The 17,352-nt window shown below is 40.9% G+C and overlaps 1 protein-coding gene across 1 annotated transcript in view; it reads right to left on the reverse strand.

Annotated features, from left to right (window-relative positions):
* Positions 1-17,352, reverse strand: part of LOC109036042 (protein GPR107) — an 88,922-nt gene that overhangs the window by 10,214 nt on the left and 61,356 nt on the right. Inside the window, 5 exon segments of the mRNA XM_019049951.2 lie at positions 1,864-1,981; positions 3,044-3,193; positions 4,943-5,053; positions 5,055-5,191; positions 7,437-7,519. Coding sequence (XP_018905496.2) covers positions 1,864-1,981; positions 3,044-3,193; positions 4,943-5,053; positions 5,055-5,191; positions 7,437-7,519 — 599 coding nt within the window.

Raw genomic sequence — 17,352 nt, forward strand, 5'->3', positions numbered from 1 at the left:
ATTTTATTGTAACATAAAAACCTACGAAAAGGTTACCAAGAAATTCGGTGCCAGCTATATTTTGGAATTATTTGATGACAATATTACTACCAGACCTGGAGTTAATGATTAAATTTGATTCCTTACAGCCTTCTGCCGACTGACAGGAGGAATTGATCGACAAAGCTATGGACAAAGGAGACAAAGGTAAAATGAAGGGATCCTACTGTTTAAAACCGGTGGTTGCAATGGACAAAGAAGGTAAGTCATAGCTTAACAGACAGCAACCCTTGAGAGACCCTACAGTTAATCCATAATTTTTCCCTTTAGTGTGTATCAACCACTTGTTTCAACCAACAGGATAGCTCTATTTTCTTTTTATCTCCTTTTTCTATAGCTTTGTCCAAAGATTTCAATGATCAGCGCGCTGAGAACCATGCGCTTTTCAAATCTAACTTTCTATATATCAATGTCGAAAAGAAGTGGGCTGAAAATGGAATTTATCAGCCTTCTTAATTGCATTTTTTAAAAAAATATGTTGAGCTGTTGTTTTGTTTTTCCGGACCTTGCACAGCACGTTGTTATTTTTTGGAGGAATAAGATTCTTTTCATCTATTTTATCTTCTTAGTGGGCTGATTGTTGAAATTGATAGAAAAAGTGATAGAAAAAGAGGACATAATGATTACAGAGCAATTCTAGGGGTTAATGGGCCTGTTGCAAACTTTTGCTAGAGCAAAAATAAGAGTTGTTTCCTATAGATGATGCCTCAAAAATCACGATGGGCGCATCGGCAAAGTCTGAAATGCACTCATAACTTCACAATCTGCGTAAGAAATTTGCGTTTTTTTGAGCTTCCCGCTTCAAAAACGATACTACGGCACAGGTGAACATTTTGTTAGAGGAGTCGTTCCATCGTCGGCAATGTTCATCATGGCCGACGCTTCCGCAGTTCCGCGCGTAATTCGAGGAGAGTTCAAGGTCAATTAAGGCGGGCGAGGAAAATATGAACGTAAACACGCCGATTGTTATCTGGTCTAATGCTGTTCAGGTGTTATCTCGTCTCATCACACGTGTTTTGGCGAATTGGCGTCGGCCATGATGAATATTGCCGACGATGGAACGACTCCTCTAACAAAATGTTCACCTGTGCCGTAGTATCGTTTTTGAAGCGGGAAGCTCAAAAAACCGCAAATTTCTTACGCAGATTGTGAAGTTATGAGTGCATTTCAGACTTTGCCAATGCGCTCATCGTGATTTTTGAGGCATTATCTATAAGAGACAAATCTTAGTTTTGCTACAGCAAAAGTTTGCAACAGGCCCATTTGGGTGGTTCTCATAGACTATGGGGGTAAATGATGGACTAACTAAGGGTCTCTCATGAGTTGCCGTTAGTTAGTCTATTACCTACCTCCTTTGTTCATTGCAACCAGTAGGACCAATTTGCCTGCATCAATAGGATCATTCCAAATCCTTTTTGTCTATCAATTTCAACGATCAACCCTCTAATATTCCAGTATTTCTGCTAGATATTGAGTGTAAAAATGCTGACAAATTCACTTTTCAGCCATTTTTTAAATTGACATTGGTACAAAAAGAGCTCGGTTTTAATAGAAAATCCTGCTCATTTGGCTTCTTGTGAGGAAGTGAGGATTATCAGATCTAATAATAATTAAATTTAGCCAGCATAGAATTTCTTGCTATCCTGTGCGTGGTTTTATTTTCATCATCTCTGAAATTTTGGAGAAGTTTTTGTTTCGTGGAGTTTTTGATTTCTTTAAAATGTTGAGGAATTGGCTTGGGGTAATTAATTTTTACCAAAAACACATTATTTCAAATATTGTGCTTCCATAAATTTAATAAAAAAACAGTTTGGTCATGCTTACTTGAAGTGGAATGGCAAACATGAATATTTTCTTTTCCTTGTCCGAAAGAATGTACTTGATGAAGGTCCACCCAGTGCCGACGAGTAAAATCGTAATGATCAAAACCAAACCTTTCAATCTGGAAAGAAGTAAGATGAAAGGGATAAGGAGACATTTTCCAATTTACGTTTTTGAAAAAAAGTCATGAAAAAATTGGACAGATTTAAGTTGCCTAATGTTTTCGCATACTTTATTCTTTTATCAGAGAACTCAACTACTTAATGCCTTCAAACTTTCTGTGAATTTAATTTCAATTTGATTATGAAAAATATAGTCACAAAATTTTAAATATCAGTGTTGCTTAGTTTTCTATTCAAATAATAAAACATCAGAGAAAATTAAGCAATTCCTGATAAAGTTAGACTCTTTTCAACTAAATCTGTCCAATATGAAACAATTTCACACAAATTTCAAGAAGTGCAACAGACATTCCTTGAAAATCAAAGTGAGTTTTCTATTCACGTTCCAAAACATTTTGATGAGATTTCAATGTCGAGAACAATAGGAGAGCCACGCAAACTTTGAATTGATGCTTTTTATTTGTACAATCAGTCAGGCTGATGCTCATATGGACAGACAAATCACTATGTTCGTTACAGATTATAAACAATCATCACTATCCTTGATTCCATTGTGAAACTGGCAGGAAAATTAATTATTAAAGATATGTCTTTAAAAAACAACAATGAATAAACGTAAAACGAAACGAGGGCGTGATAAGAGGAGGAGGAAAAAAAAGCCCAATGAAAAAGAAAATGAAACACATTAGGGATAAGAAGCATAAGAAAGGAAAGGAAAAGGTGCAGAAAAAGAGGAGCATAAAGAAGAGAAAAAGGAATAAAAAAGTAGAAGGAATGAAAAGCAGAAAAGTAGAAAAAGGAAAATAAGAAAAATAGAGAGAACAGGGATCAAACGTGACGGAACAAAAGAGAGGCGGGAAGAAGAAAAGCTAGGTGAAGCTTGAGAAAATATTGAAAGAGGCAGGAAACAGGAAGAATAAGAAAGAGATAGAAAAAAGGGAAATAAGATATTAAAAAGAGAGAAGAAAATGACAAGGAATAGTAAGGAAGAAGAGGAAAGAAAGGAAAATGGGCAGGAAAAGGTAAAGAGGAAGGGAGAAAAACCCTCAAAGTAGACTTACAAGTGAATGATGTAAAACATGATTGCCCACGAAGCGACACGTTCTCCTCTGGCTTCGATGAAATGATAGTTGATCCCGTGGAACAAAAGCGATAATGACTTGAGAAAAATGAGACTTGCCATCAGATAATGGATTTTGAAAACAGGATGCCTGGCAAAAAGAAAAAAATTAAAAATTCTTGAAATGATTATGATTGTAGCTCTGGCAGAATTAACTGATAAATTTGGACTTTTAAAATCGTTAAGTGTTGCTAAAAACTGCGAGTCAGGAAAGTCTTTTTGTACTTATTAAAAGTAAAATTAATAAGAAATTTACCTTGACAAAAGTTATGAAAAATAAATGGCTTTAAAAGTTTGATTTATTTTAAAAATCACACATGTTGATGCTATAACACAGAGTAAACTGCAAAATATTAATGGTCCAAATGCGAAACCACGTATCTACGTTGCGGTGTTTCTGTGTCTGATTCTATTTAAAAAGTCAACTTCACAGCTTGAAACTTTTACGGAATACTCTGCTGACTCAGAAGAAAAATCAAGGAATTTTTCGAGAAATTATGATGACTAGTTTTCCAAAGAAAAAATAAAGTACGACCAGATCGCAGACCAGACGCAACATCGCAATTGGAGATACGTGGTTTCACACTTTGGCCATCGATATGCGACGTCAAAAATTTAAATTTGTTTTAAAATTATTTTCAGCTGTCTAGGGAAGATCATGGTGTCTAGGAAGCTTGAATATGATGTTTTCCTGATTTTTCTCTGATTTTCAGGAGTTAATTCCCTGATCAAGGTTTTCTCAATTTTCCCCAGGATTTTCTTGGGAAAAACCACGTAAACCTGCGAAGTTTCAGACATGAATATCGAATTTTTTAATCTTTCAACCAATTCTTAGGTGCACATTCAAATTTTTAATTCTAATACTGTCAGTACCGCCACATCCTATCTTGGGCCCTGGAACCAGCACGGAAAAAATTTAATTGCTGATTTAACAATTCAATTGCTAAAAAAAGTGACGGCAATATTCAAACGTAGATTTCACAACAACAAAATGCTACTTTAACCACTATTGTAAGCTAATTTAACTACGGGAGTGGTTAAAGTAGCATTTTTTTGTTGCAAAATCCACATTGAAACATTGCAGTCACTTTTTTTTAGCAATTGAATTGTTAAATCAGCAATTTAATTTTTTCGGTGAGTTTTAAGGTTCAGGCCCCATGACTGCCACCAACTCCTCCCCTCCCCTCCTTAACACCAGAAAAATTTGCATTGAAATTTGCAAACATTGAAGTCGAGGACGCCTAGACTAGTGGCTCTTCACATTAGACGATGGAAGAGAATGAATTAAAAATATCATTCTATACTCATGAAAATCTTGAAAATAGATAGAAATCATCGAAGAAGTAAGAAGGATCCCACAGTGCCCCGGCGTGTTTTAGAGAATTTACTCACCTTTTGGGAAATTTTTGAGGTAAATTGACCAAAGAGGTGCTTGAAATTATCGAAAAATTTGAAAAGGATAGGAATCTAAGCGGTAAAAGAAAAGATTCCCGGTATCTGGAAAAAGTACCAGATTTTCCCTGCGAACTGATTATTGAAATTGATAGACAATAGAGATAGACAAAGACGACATAGGGAGTATAAAGCGATCCTATTGGTTGAGATGGGTGGTTCTCATAGACTAAGGGGAAAAATGATGAACTAACAATAGGGTCTCTCGTGGGTTTCCGTTAGTCTAATTGCCTGCTTTGTCCAATGCAACCGCCCGCTTTCCACCAATAGGATCACTCCACATCCCTTTTGCCTTCTTTTGTCTATAGCTTTGTCTATCAATTTCAATAATTGTCCCGCTGGTGAATCCCGGGTTTTCCCGGTCCTGGACACCGTGGAAGATACTCACCGACTCAAGAGAAGTGTGTGCATCCAGAGGCAGCCGAAGAAGAAGAATATCATGGACATGCTGAAGTAGAGGGTGGGGAGAGGCTGTTCGCCGGCCGACAGGTAGTTTGAGCACGTTCCTCTCCTCGATTTCCATGACGAAGCTGAGCCGCACCTTGGGCTCGGAGAAAAGGACTTGGTAGTTGTGGCAGTTGTGGAAGAAAAGGTGATACAGGCCCTCCTCCTTCTCCGACGGGATGATCGCCGTGAACTGGTGGGTGAAAAAAGAACACTCATGTCAAGACAAATAAGTGTACCTAGTAGAAGTAGTAGTAGTAGTAGTAGTAGTAGTAGTAGTAGTAGTAGTAGTAGTAGTAGTAGTAGTAGTAGTAGTGTAGTAGTAGTAGTGTAGTAGTAGTAGTAGTAGTAGTAGTAGTATAGTAGTAGTAGTAGTAGTAGTAGTAGTAGTAGTAGTAGTAGTAGCAGTAGTAGAGGTAGTAGTGGTAGAGGTAGAAATAGTAGTAGTAGGAGTGGCAGTGCCAGCACCAGTAGTGGGAGTTACAGTATTATTAGTTAACTTGACGAATAAAAATTTTAAGGTAATAATCTTATAACTGAACGTTTTCATGCTGAAAGGAACCGCATTACACGCGAAACTTTAGCACGGTACACACAATTCCTTTCAGCATGAACATGTCAAACTGCCTTTAGACAAAGTAAAAAGTGACGAGAAATCTGCAAGGTTGCGGATGTGGAATTGCAGATGATTCTTTTAAATGAAAAAAATATTTGCATATGAAATATGTAAGACGCGATGGCGTGAGTCGTGAACTCGCAATGCTCTGCTCTAGTTTAAAGCAACATTACAAATGAGACGAACGCAAACAAACGCAATATGGAAAAAATAAAGCGAGGGGAAGGATGCGCGTTAACGACGGCGCAGAGATACAACTATTCGTACTTGATGGACGTCCGTGCTGCATCTGAAAAATTGAAGGCGCGATGACGCGAAGCGCGAGTTCTCAATGCTGTGCTATATGCTGCCAATTAGGTGTCGCTCGGATTCGGGAGAAAAGTTAAAAAGAGGCCCGAACACATCTCTCCTACCTTCGGCTGTGTTATTCACGTAGTGCTTGAAGCACCATTACGAATAAGATTAACGGAAACAAACACAATATGGAAATAAAGCGAGGGAAAGGATGCGCGTTAACGACGGCGCAGAGATACAACTATTCGTACTTGATGGACGTCCCTGCTGCGTCTGAAAAATTGAAGGCGCGATGACGCGAAGCGCGAGTTCTCAATGCCCTGCTATACATATGCTTCCAATGAGGTGTCGCTCGGATTCGAGAGAAAAGTTAAAAAAGAGGCCCGAATACGTCTTTCTTGTCGTCGGCTGTGTTGATACTCGTTCTTTCTTCTTTTTTCAGGTTCTTGCCTGATTCTTTTTTAGGATGGATTTTTAGACCCACGTCTTAAGCTTGTGTAAACCGCAGCACTGACACGGTTCTTATGGAAATAATGGTGCTTGGATGCATCTAGTGGCTTTAATTTTTTATTTTTTCTTTAATTTCAGAAGTCTGTCGGTTACTTCAACACGTTCAGTTTCACAATTTTTACTCTGTACGATTAATAAATTTTGAACCTGAAAATAGCGTAAACTTGTGCTGCTTTGCCAAAATTTTCTGAACTCCTCTCCACGAAGGGGATGCCCCATCAGGAAATATCACATTTCGCCTCTTTAACCAGCCAAGGGTCTACGCCCTCAGATGTGAGCCAGTCCGACCCTGATGAGCACTGATGATGGTTACTAAGCCGAAAAGCTTTAGTGATAATGATTAAAAATATTTACACGCTATCTTATGGTTGAATTGAACCGCGTGGAGCAGAAATGAACCAAGCCACATCAGCTTTGGCCAAATTTAATTGGGCAATTTAATTTTTTACATGAAAACGATTATGCAGATTTTCGGTAAATTTTCTGCATCGCATACGAGGCAAATTCCTTAACATTTTCAAAGAAATCTGTACAAACGGTCTCTTTTAACAAATTAAATTGCCTGCTTTTGAGAATAGCATTTGATGTGGTTTGGTTCCTTTCTGCTGAAAGTGGTCCAATTCGTTATCAAAAACACATTAATTTCCTACTTTCTGTTTTTCTGGGCACTGACTCACCCTCCTGACATTCTCCTGTTTTTCTAAACTTTCTCCCGTATCATCAAAGGATTTTTTCTATTTTCCTAGCTTTTCCCTGATTTCACGGTTTCGTTTTGATTACCATAATTTTCCTCCATGCATCTATTTCTACGGTCGTATGTTCCAGTGGCGTGGCCTACTTTGCAATATATCGATTGACCTGCCGCTTAAACCTATGGAAAAGGATCGATAGACAGGGGTCTCTGCAACGAACGCCATAATAATCGATTCTTTACCACAGCTACAAACGGGGAAATATCGATAATCGATCATTGCCACCTCGCCACTGGTATGTTCCATGACTGATGAAGCGCACTTACAGTCGTGTTGAAGTATTGTCCTGTTTCGTCCACATCTATTGGCAACTCTTGAGAGCATTTCACGTCTTTGAAGATTCGTTGTCCTGCAACAAATGAGATAAATAACAGAGGATGTCAGTAAAAAACCAAATTTTACATTTACTTGCAACCGTAAAGACAAAAAAGATATTTTAGGAAGTTAAATTAATGACCCAGGTGGTGCTTGATGCCAACTTTCAGAGAATGAAAGGCAATTTTTCAAAATTTACAGTCCTTGAAAGTGAGCCCTCCGTGTGAATTTGATAAAAATCATGTTTTGCCACTGCCCCCCCCCCCCCCCAATTTCGGCGCACCCCAAAACCACTTGCCGTGCATAAGAGGACCATAGATATGGTCTTCCATGCAAATTTTGAATGGAATTGAAAAGACAGATTCTGAGATATATGGCTGTGCACAGAAAAATGGTGCGCCTGACGGACGGACACACATTTTTTCAAGTGTTTATGGTTATTTTGACTTCAGGCACCTTCAAGCGCCTAGAAATGATGAAATTTCAACTTTTCGTTTTTCTTGGACGATGAAAATACTTCCTCTACCTGTGAGGGGAGCGAGAAAGTAAAAGTACGTACTTACCCAATCTGATTCATGTTTCCCTCAAAATTTTACGTACAACACGATACGCGCAACCAAGATACATTCCCAAACAAGATATTAATGTTTTTTTAGTATTGGTTACGACAAAGTTGAATTTCCCGCTCACAAGCAAAAAAAGATTCTACGTGACTCAAATCGCGCATCACAGTAGTTTTGGCAGGCCTCTGAATAATCATGTTCCTTTCTCGCCCTGAGTTGTTTATACAGTAGTTATTCAACTAGTGTTGTTCAACTTGCAACAGCTAAGCTGAAGCACCGAGATTGAGGTTGTCATATTTTCATACTACAATAACTTTCCCCAAGTAGCACAGTGCAACGAAAATATTGAAATAAAATTGCTATTTGATTCCAATAAAATTGTAAGTTTTTACAACTAAATCGCAATATTTTTACATCATTTAGTCGATTTATGCCTACTTTATACGATCAACAAAATGAGCTCCATGTGTCAGAAAGATGTGCAAAATGCAATGGAATGAAAAATTACAACTTATTTCAATTTTATTGCAATAAGTTTCGATAAATGATGCCCCTTCAAATAGGAGCTAGGCAACATACACAACACTCAGTGGAATCTCAATATTTTTACAGTGTAATTGCTAATTGCTACTTATTGCAATCTGTGCTACTTGGGACGGTAACGTTTAGAATGCGATTAAACTTAGGTAGATTATGGTTTTTTATACGAGCGGGAAGTTTGAATTTATGCACCGGAAAATGTTAATATCTTTGTTTCGAGTTACTTTCAGTGATTATTTCCGTTGTGCCAATCGTCTTTTATGTGTGCTTTTACACGGACGTTTTATGAGAAACATAAACAGAGTTTCCAGAATTTCTTCATTTTCCGGTTCTCTGATTTTCCTTGAGGTTTTTTGATTCTCCCTGACTCCAAAATATTGCATTTCCTAACTTTCCCGACCTCTGAACTTAACTTACAGTTACGTCGTTTTCTCTTTAACCTACGCTGACTTCTGCTTTAGCAGAAATTTGCTCGCGAATTTCCCTGACTTTTCCTATAAACTCCACTTCCCCCCCCCCCCCCCCTCGCTCGAGGTTTCTGGATCCGCCTGTGTTGCATCGAAGATACGTGGGTTTCCCTCATAAAATATAACTAATTTTTCTGATCTTTTACTTTTGTAAAAAATAACCTAAATATTAGTATTGTAATCAACAGATAAAAAATTGGTGTTTTTTTTTTGGTGTTTGGAATATGCTTGGGTAGACTCGTACAATCGCATTTGGCCATCGACATCTTACTTCAATACGCGCCATGTCTATTGGTCCAATCATTCCTGTTATCTTTCCTCTTTTGCCATTTTGTATGGTGTCTTTCATATCAGAAAGTGGAAGGATTTGAATCGTGGATTTGAGTGCGGACAATGACGTGGACCACGGTGAGGCCGGGCGACAGGTGGTGACGGAGTCCCGACCGACCGTCGCACAGTGGGTCGAGTCAATTAGAGACGTCGAACACGAAATTGTTGACAAAAACTGCAAATGTTTATGTTTATTTCGTCACATTTTAAACTTCAAGGGGTGCTTCTGGAAGAAAATTTTACGAGGAAACCAACGAAACCACTTTTAGAACCTCAAAGTTTTGTGTAAACGGAGTTCTAAGCGTTTGAAGTTTCCGAATTTTGTCCGACCTGTCCTACTGACTGGATCCACTGAGCGGCGGACGATTCGGTTTCACTGTCGGAGTGCGATTGCGGCGAGTATGCGGCCTTGTTACGGGATTAATACCGCGGTAAAAAAGAGGTGCAAGCCATCTTCGGTAATGTTACCGCGGACGGAGCGCCATGCGCCATACCTCGGCGACGGCGTCAGATTGGGTCTCAAAAGAGGATAAACAGGAACGAAAACCAGCACGAAACGAGGCCGTTTTACACTGCCGTGGTAGCGAAGAGAGTAGTAAGTGGCAAATTTTCGAAATCGAGTTTCCTTCAAAATTCGTCTAAACTCTTTTAGATGAAATCACGGAAATGGCTGAAACAGCAAAATTCATCTTAACTGTATTAAAAACAGACACATGAGCACTTGAGCAGTGCTCGAAACTCATCTTTGAGTCTCAGGAGCCATGTGGCTAAAATGGCTAAATGGCTAAAACAGCAAAATTCATCTTAACTGTATCAAAAACAGACACATGAGCAGTGCTCGAAACTCATCTTTAAGTTCCAGGAGCCATGTGGCTCATCAAGCTCCATTTTCAGGGGCAATTGAGGATTTTTTTAAAGGGCAAAATTGACTTTTTGCCAAAATATCACGGCGCATTCAGTGAAAAGTTAGACGCAGCAATACAGAAACCGATCCTTGAAGTTTACGTTGGTTTGTGGATCCCTTCAAGGACTTGGAGAAGACAAAGTGGAAAGAAAAAAGAAGGAAAAAAGAGAAAGAAGAGAAGGACATGAAAGAAGGAGAAGGAGGAGAATGACAAGACAAAAGGAGAAAGAGGAGAATGACGCGAGAAAAGGAGAAAGAAAAGCATGCCAAGAAAAAAGGAGGAAGAAGAGAATGACAAGAAAGAAGGAGAAGGAGCACAATGACAAGAAAGAATGAGGAAGAGAAGAATGACAAGAAAAAAGGAGAAAGAGGAGAATGACAAGAAAAAAGGAGAAAGAGGAGAATGACAAGAAAAAAGGAGAAGAAAGGGAATGCCAAGAAAGAAGGAGAAGGAGGACAATGACAAGAAAGCAGAAGGAGGACAACGACAAGAGAAAAGGAGAAAGAAAAGAATGACAAGAAACAAGGAGAAAGAGGACATGACAAGAAAGAGCAGGAGGACAATGACAAGAAAACAGGAGGAAGAAGAGGATGAAAAGAAAAAAAATTGAAAGAAGAGAGTGACAGGAAAAAAGGAGAAAAAGAATGTCAGGAAGCAGAACAGAATCAAAAGCGGAAAAAGAAGGCAAAAATAAGGGGAAGAGTAAAAGAAGGGCGAAATCGAGGCTGGAGTAGGGCGCCGGAACTGCCGAAAGTGGTGTTGGTGTCGCAACTCGCGTAAATCAAAGCATCGAGCATGTCATTCCGCCGAGAGTCTTTTCGCCCCCCCCCCCCCCCATACAGCTCCCCCTTATCCCCTACAGGGGGGTCACGATTTATTGACGTCCTCCGGAAAATCGCCGTACAAGCTTAGTGGGTTGACAACACTGTTTTCCCCTCCATTTAAATCTATTACAAATATTCTATTCTTTTGCATGTGTTCGAAGAGGCGAAGTTGGGTGTCGCCAACCTGCCAGGATGAGCACTCATCCCCTGTGTGCGAGCATTCTTACCTTCCCCGATTTCATTTGATACCAGTATTCGAAACTCACAGGCGCCAGCGCGCCAAATGCGCCCAAGAAATCGGTCATGGCGCGTAAAAAATGATGGCTCTGCGCCAACGTGGCCCCTAAAAATTGCCCTTCCCCCAGTCCCTCCCCCCCCCCCCCCAAAAAAAAAGGAATCCTAATTTTTCTTTTTTGTAAATTTTCAAAATCGCCCCAAGTTACAGTTACTAGTTCTGAGACTAAAACATCTTGCGTCTAATTTTTCACAAAATGCGCCGTAATATATAAGCAAAAAGTCAATCTGGCCCCTAAAAGTCGAGCCTGATGCGCCACATGGCTCCTAAAACTCAAAGGTGATTTTCGAACACTGTTTGATACAAATAACACAAATTACCTTCTCAGGCACACATCGAAATGTTTAATTCCAAAAGCCTTCCTGGCGTTTATCTGGTCGATGAAAGCTTTTAGCTTCTCCACTATTCTGATGATTTGAATATTCAAAAATGTCATCAAGAGGCAGGGTGTCTAGCGGTTTTCAAAAAAAAATTCCCTGACACTTCCCTAATTTCCCTGACAAATACGGCCGCAAACCGGGGAAAAATGTAAAATTCCGTGACAGACGGAAAAAATAATTCCTTGACATTTCCCGGACAAAAAGGAAAAATATTCCCAATTTTTCGACATGCTTGAATTGATTGGATGTAAATAAGAATTTGTTCATGTTTCAGGGATATAATCCAATAAATAGAGCAAAGTATATGGCGCCTGAACTTATACGAGATACGTTTGCCTCATTTTTAGAATTTAAAAGACATCAGGGGAAATTCTGGTAGAAACTCTAGTATCGATTCCATTTTTCTGAAAGTTGATTCATCGTCTATTTTCAAAAAGAAAAAAAACCGTAATTTTGGGGCTCCCTGACACGAAAATCGCTTGCAAAATAAAATTTCCTGACATGCCGAATTTCTGCTGAATCCCTGACGTTTTCCCTGATTTCCCTGACACAAGAAGAAAGTCCCTGACATTTACCGCTTTTCCCGGTTTCCCAGGTCGCTAGACACCCTGAGAGGGCAATAATTAGAATGGCTGAATTTGAAAACGAAAAGACCTCTAGTGCCGTGATAGCGAAGAGAACCGTAGAAGCAAATATGAAGTTTTCAGAAAATGGACCCATGGGCGTCTGAGCTGTAAATTTTATTCATAAAAGCCAACCCTCCCCCCCCCCCCCCCCCCTCGGAATCGGTGTGAATTGACGCGCTGGCCAGTAGACTGCTTGGCAGTGCAGCCTTGATTCTTATCAGTTCAAAATCTTCAATACATGCCACTTCATCTTACAACATGAAAATAGAGCGAGGGAAAGGACGCGCGTTGATGACGGCGCAGAGATACAACTATTCGTGCTTTATGGATGTCCGTGTTGCATCTGCAAAATTGAAGGGGCCATGGCGTGAGGCGTGAACTTCCAATTCTATGCTGTCGATGAAATGTCGCTCAGATTCGGGAGGAAAGTTCAAAAACGAGACCCGATTACATCTCTTCTGTCTTCGGCTGTGTTGACACTCGAGTTTTTTCTTTCTTCCAATTTGATGGCTGATTCTTCATTGAGGATTTGTTACTATATCTAAAGCTCGTATATACCGGCGCTTTAACTCCCTCGAAAGAGATAAGCGGGAAGGCGGGTCAATTCGACCCGGCTTGGGATTTCTAGGGTTAGTCGTCAAAATAAATTTCTGGACACTAGATTTTATTTTCTCTTTTTAAATAAAGGATATGATTCTTTTTTTATTGCAATGACCGAATTGGTAAAAGAAGCGCTCCGTGAGGCATAACTTGACAAGTCAGAAGTGGGGAGGGGGGGGGGGGGGGCACACCTGAAAATGTTGATATTTTGAGGGTGCTCCTCTTGGAGGTCGGGAGATTGTGACCCTCCAAAAAGTTGATTAGGACAACGGTCAAAACTGGAACATTTTAAACCAATGCTTGAAAAAGTTATGGCGTATCGAACATAATATTGCTTTATTGTCTACAGCTTTACCTATCAATTCCCATCATTTTTCTCTTTAGTATACTCAACCCATCGGATCACTCCATTCTCCGACGTCTTCTTTGTCTATCAATTTCCATTATTTTCTTCCTTGATTTACTCAACCCATCGGATCACTCCATTTTTGTCCGTCGTCTTCTGTGTCTATAGCTTCGTCTATCAATTTCCATCATTTTCCTCTTTAGTCTACTCAACGCATCGGATCACTCAATTCTCCGACGTTTCTTTGTCTACCGCTTTGTCTATCAATTCCCATCATTTTCCTCCTTAACCTGATCAACCCACAAGATCGCTCCACTTTCTCGTATTTTTCTTCGTCTATCAATTTCCACTATTTTCCTCCTTAGTCGACTCGACCAATGGGCCCCTTCGTCTATGGCTTTATCTGCGAATATGAATGATGAGCCGGTAGGTTCCACTAGAGTACCTGTATAGAGAGAGTGAGGACAGATGTGAAACTCCGAAAATTCATCAGGCCTTCACCGATGCTTCTGCGAATAAAGTTAGGGCCCAGAAATGGAGCCAACCTATGAATTTCAATTATCCAGAACGATTTACTAATACTATTGTTACAAAACGTCGTTTATAAGTGCATTTGACTCAGTTTATGCATAAAACTCATTTTTGCGGAAGAACGCTCATTTCTGTACATTCTTGGCCATCTTGGTTAGAATTGGAATTTGCAGACTCTGCAGACTGGCAGTGAAATTTTGTGTATTAGAAGTTTGTTAGAAGGATGGCTGCACTTTCGGGCCCTAAGCCCTCCATGAAGCGATCTGTCCATACTCTCGCTATACAGGTACTCTAGGTTCCACTGCCACTGGTAAGCGGGAAAATAGAGAGGTGCTCGGGGGGGGGGGGGGGGACGAAACCGTCGGGGCCGTTCACGGTCTGGCCCGGACCGGGAGTCGAGCATGAGGAATTGCGTGTGTGGCGTGTGCGACTCGGATGGCGTGCAACGTGCACACGAGACGAGCGTCGAGCGTCGTCGTTGCAGTTGGTGCAGGTCAGGGCGGCGTCGCGGCGTCCGTCCGTCGGCGTCCGTGTCGTTCTCCTCGCTTTCCCGACATCCCCGATTCCCCGTTTCCCCGACTTGCCGATTCCCGCTCCGTCGGGCAGACGTGAGCCTATCGACGGCCGGGCCTGTCAAGTGTCAACTGCGTCCCCGTCACACTCGCCATCAGACAACCCCGATCGGGAACCCACGAACCCACCTAACCCCCCCCCCCCCCCCTCCACTTCTCGATCACCGATCGGGTCTCAGCTTGCCGTAGCGCGTAAACATCGAGGGAAGTTCCGACGAGCGGATGAAGATAAGCATGAGAGACGTAGCGTATTAGCGTACACAGCGTAGTGGGGGATGTCATGCCCTTTGGCCGCTACTCGGCCAAACACACAGAGGGCGTAAAAAAAACTTTTAATTTACGTGAAAACTTGTGCGGTACAATATCTGGATCATTGTCTGTTTAGAAACTACGGGTGTACGATTACACGGAGAAAAAAACCTCGTGCGTGGGACCCGAAGTTTAGGTCATATGGATCTCTGAAGTTTTCAGATTGAGCATCTGATCACTTAAGGTCTAGCTGTCGAGGTTCGGATCACAGATCTGAAACTTCAGTTCTCACATCCGAAGTACTTCAGATGTGAGAGCCGAAGTTTTTCGGATGTGAGAACCGAAGTTCTTCGGATGTGAAAACCGAAGTACTTCAGACGTAAGAACTGAAGTTTCAGATGTGTGATCCAAACTTCAGCAGCTGGACCTTAAGTGTTCGAATGCTCAATCCGAAAACTTCAGAGATCCATATGACCTAAACTTCGGGTCCCACGCACGAAGTTTTTTTCTCCGTGTAGTTCTCTCATGCTCGCAAGTGTTTTTATGGATGAGCCGGAAACTGTAGTTCCTAATTGCAAAATGAAGTCCAATTAAAGTATGACATCAGGAAGTCTATAGCCGCGAAAACGGAATTACGTGGTTTCGCACTTTGGGCATCGATATTAAGCTGCGGTTTCGCCGGCGCACAATGGAACGAGTCAACAGGAGAAAGTCGGACAAAATCCGGACTCTTTGAAAGCTTAACACTAGAAAAAAAGTCGCTTGGATCTAAAGTCTGGACTATTAATAACATTGACAAGAAAAAATACTTGATTCGATCCGATTTCTCTTGAATCAAAGAGCCGAGCCTCTTGATTTAGGCAGATTTCCTTTTCATTCAAGCAAAAAGTCTTATTGAATAAAGATTATTTTTTCTTGTCAATGCTTTTAAGAATCTGGACTCTAGATCCAAGCGACTTTTTTTTCCAGTGTATATTTTCGAATATACTAGAGGGCTCCGCCCCTTGGGCCCTCCTCCCCCAAAGGCCGCTTCGCGGCCAGCGAAATCGTCGAAATCGCCCGTTGGCGGTTGCTGAGCAAATAATTTTTATTGAATAACAATACGATGTTTCAAAGAGAAATTTCCCGCCAAACAATATTCTTAATGACTTTCTCCTTACTCAGAATTTTGAGTCCTTCTATAGAATTCGAGCTTTGGAGCGTCTGACTCTCCTTCCTCATCCCGTTTATCGAGCGTCTTAAAAACGATTTTATTAGAATAGAGAGGATGAAACAAAAAAGTTCAAATGTGAGTCCATTGGTTTTCCGTAAAATTCCCTTTCAGTAATACCAATCGGTATCGAATTTGTGACGCAATAAACGTCAAAATTTGAAATTTTAGCCAAAAATTTCACGCGCGACCTCTTCAATTAGCTCGCTCCACTGTGCGGCGGTGAAATTGCAAACCCGAGGGGAAAAAAAGCTGCGAGTCCCTCCCTTGGATTTGGACGGATCTCTGCCGTACTAAGGAACAACGCCGTATAAGCCTTCAGACGTTGCCACGTTTTCTTCGATGAAAACCGAATTTCCTGGTAAACATATGAATGTTTTTATTCCAATTTTTCAGATAATTTCGTTCGCAATTTCACCTGAAGTTCCTGAAAATTTCAAGGGAAAGTATTCATAACTTGCCTCGAAAATAAACATCTTATCGAAGGAAATTTGGCAACTCTCGAATGTTCATACGGCGTTCTTCCGTAGCGCGGCAGATCTCTTCTCCTTTCAGTTGAAGTTAATCTAATTGGAGGCGAAAGCACAAAGCTCGCAGCTCTCATCATATAACTCGCCCGGGCCGGGCTCCGGGATCAGGTATGATCCAGTGGCGTGGCGTGCGCTTTGCGATATATCGATGTATCTCCCCTTTCATCCTATGGGAAAGGATCGATAAGCTGAGTGTTGGCAAGGAACACCGTAATAATCGACTCTTTACCACGGCTTTAAATGGGGAAATATCGATTATCGATCATTCACGCCTCGCCACCGGTATGATTACACGCACGTGTGCGTTCTTAATTGCATTCATCATTTTCGTGACGCTCGCTTAATTCCATGAGCTCCGCTGTCGTCTTGCTCAACACAGCATATTAAGATCTATCAGCAGGCCGATTATTGAAACTGATAGACAAAGCTATAGACAAAGTCGACAAAAGGGATTTGAGGGATCCTATTGGTGGAAGCGGGTGGTGGCAATGGACATAGGAGATAGGTAATGGACTAACTAACAGCAACCCACCAAAGACCCGACAGTTAGTCCATCATTTTCTTCCTTAGTCTATAAGAACCAACCATGACAACCAGTAGGATCGCTCTATACTCCCTATGTCTTCTTTGTCTATCGATTTGTCTATCAGTTTTCAATGATCGGCCCGCAGGGCTTCTACTGCCGGGGAAAACAGGGAAATCCAGGGAATGGAATTTTGAATTTTTTTTCGCCAACAGGTGGGAGCGGAGACGCCGACCAATGCTGTTCAGTCTGCTGCCTCTTAAATTTACAAATTTTCCCGAAAATTCGTGATTTACCGAAAGAAATCTGGCAACGTCTGAATGTTCATACGGCGTTTTTCCTTAGCACGGGAGTATTGGCAGACTTCGTCAACTTG

Source organism: Bemisia tabaci, chromosome 10 (assembly GCF_918797505.1).
Source record: "Bemisia tabaci chromosome 10, PGI_BMITA_v3".
NCBI lineage: Eukaryota > Metazoa > Arthropoda > Insecta > Hemiptera > Aleyrodidae > Bemisia > Bemisia tabaci.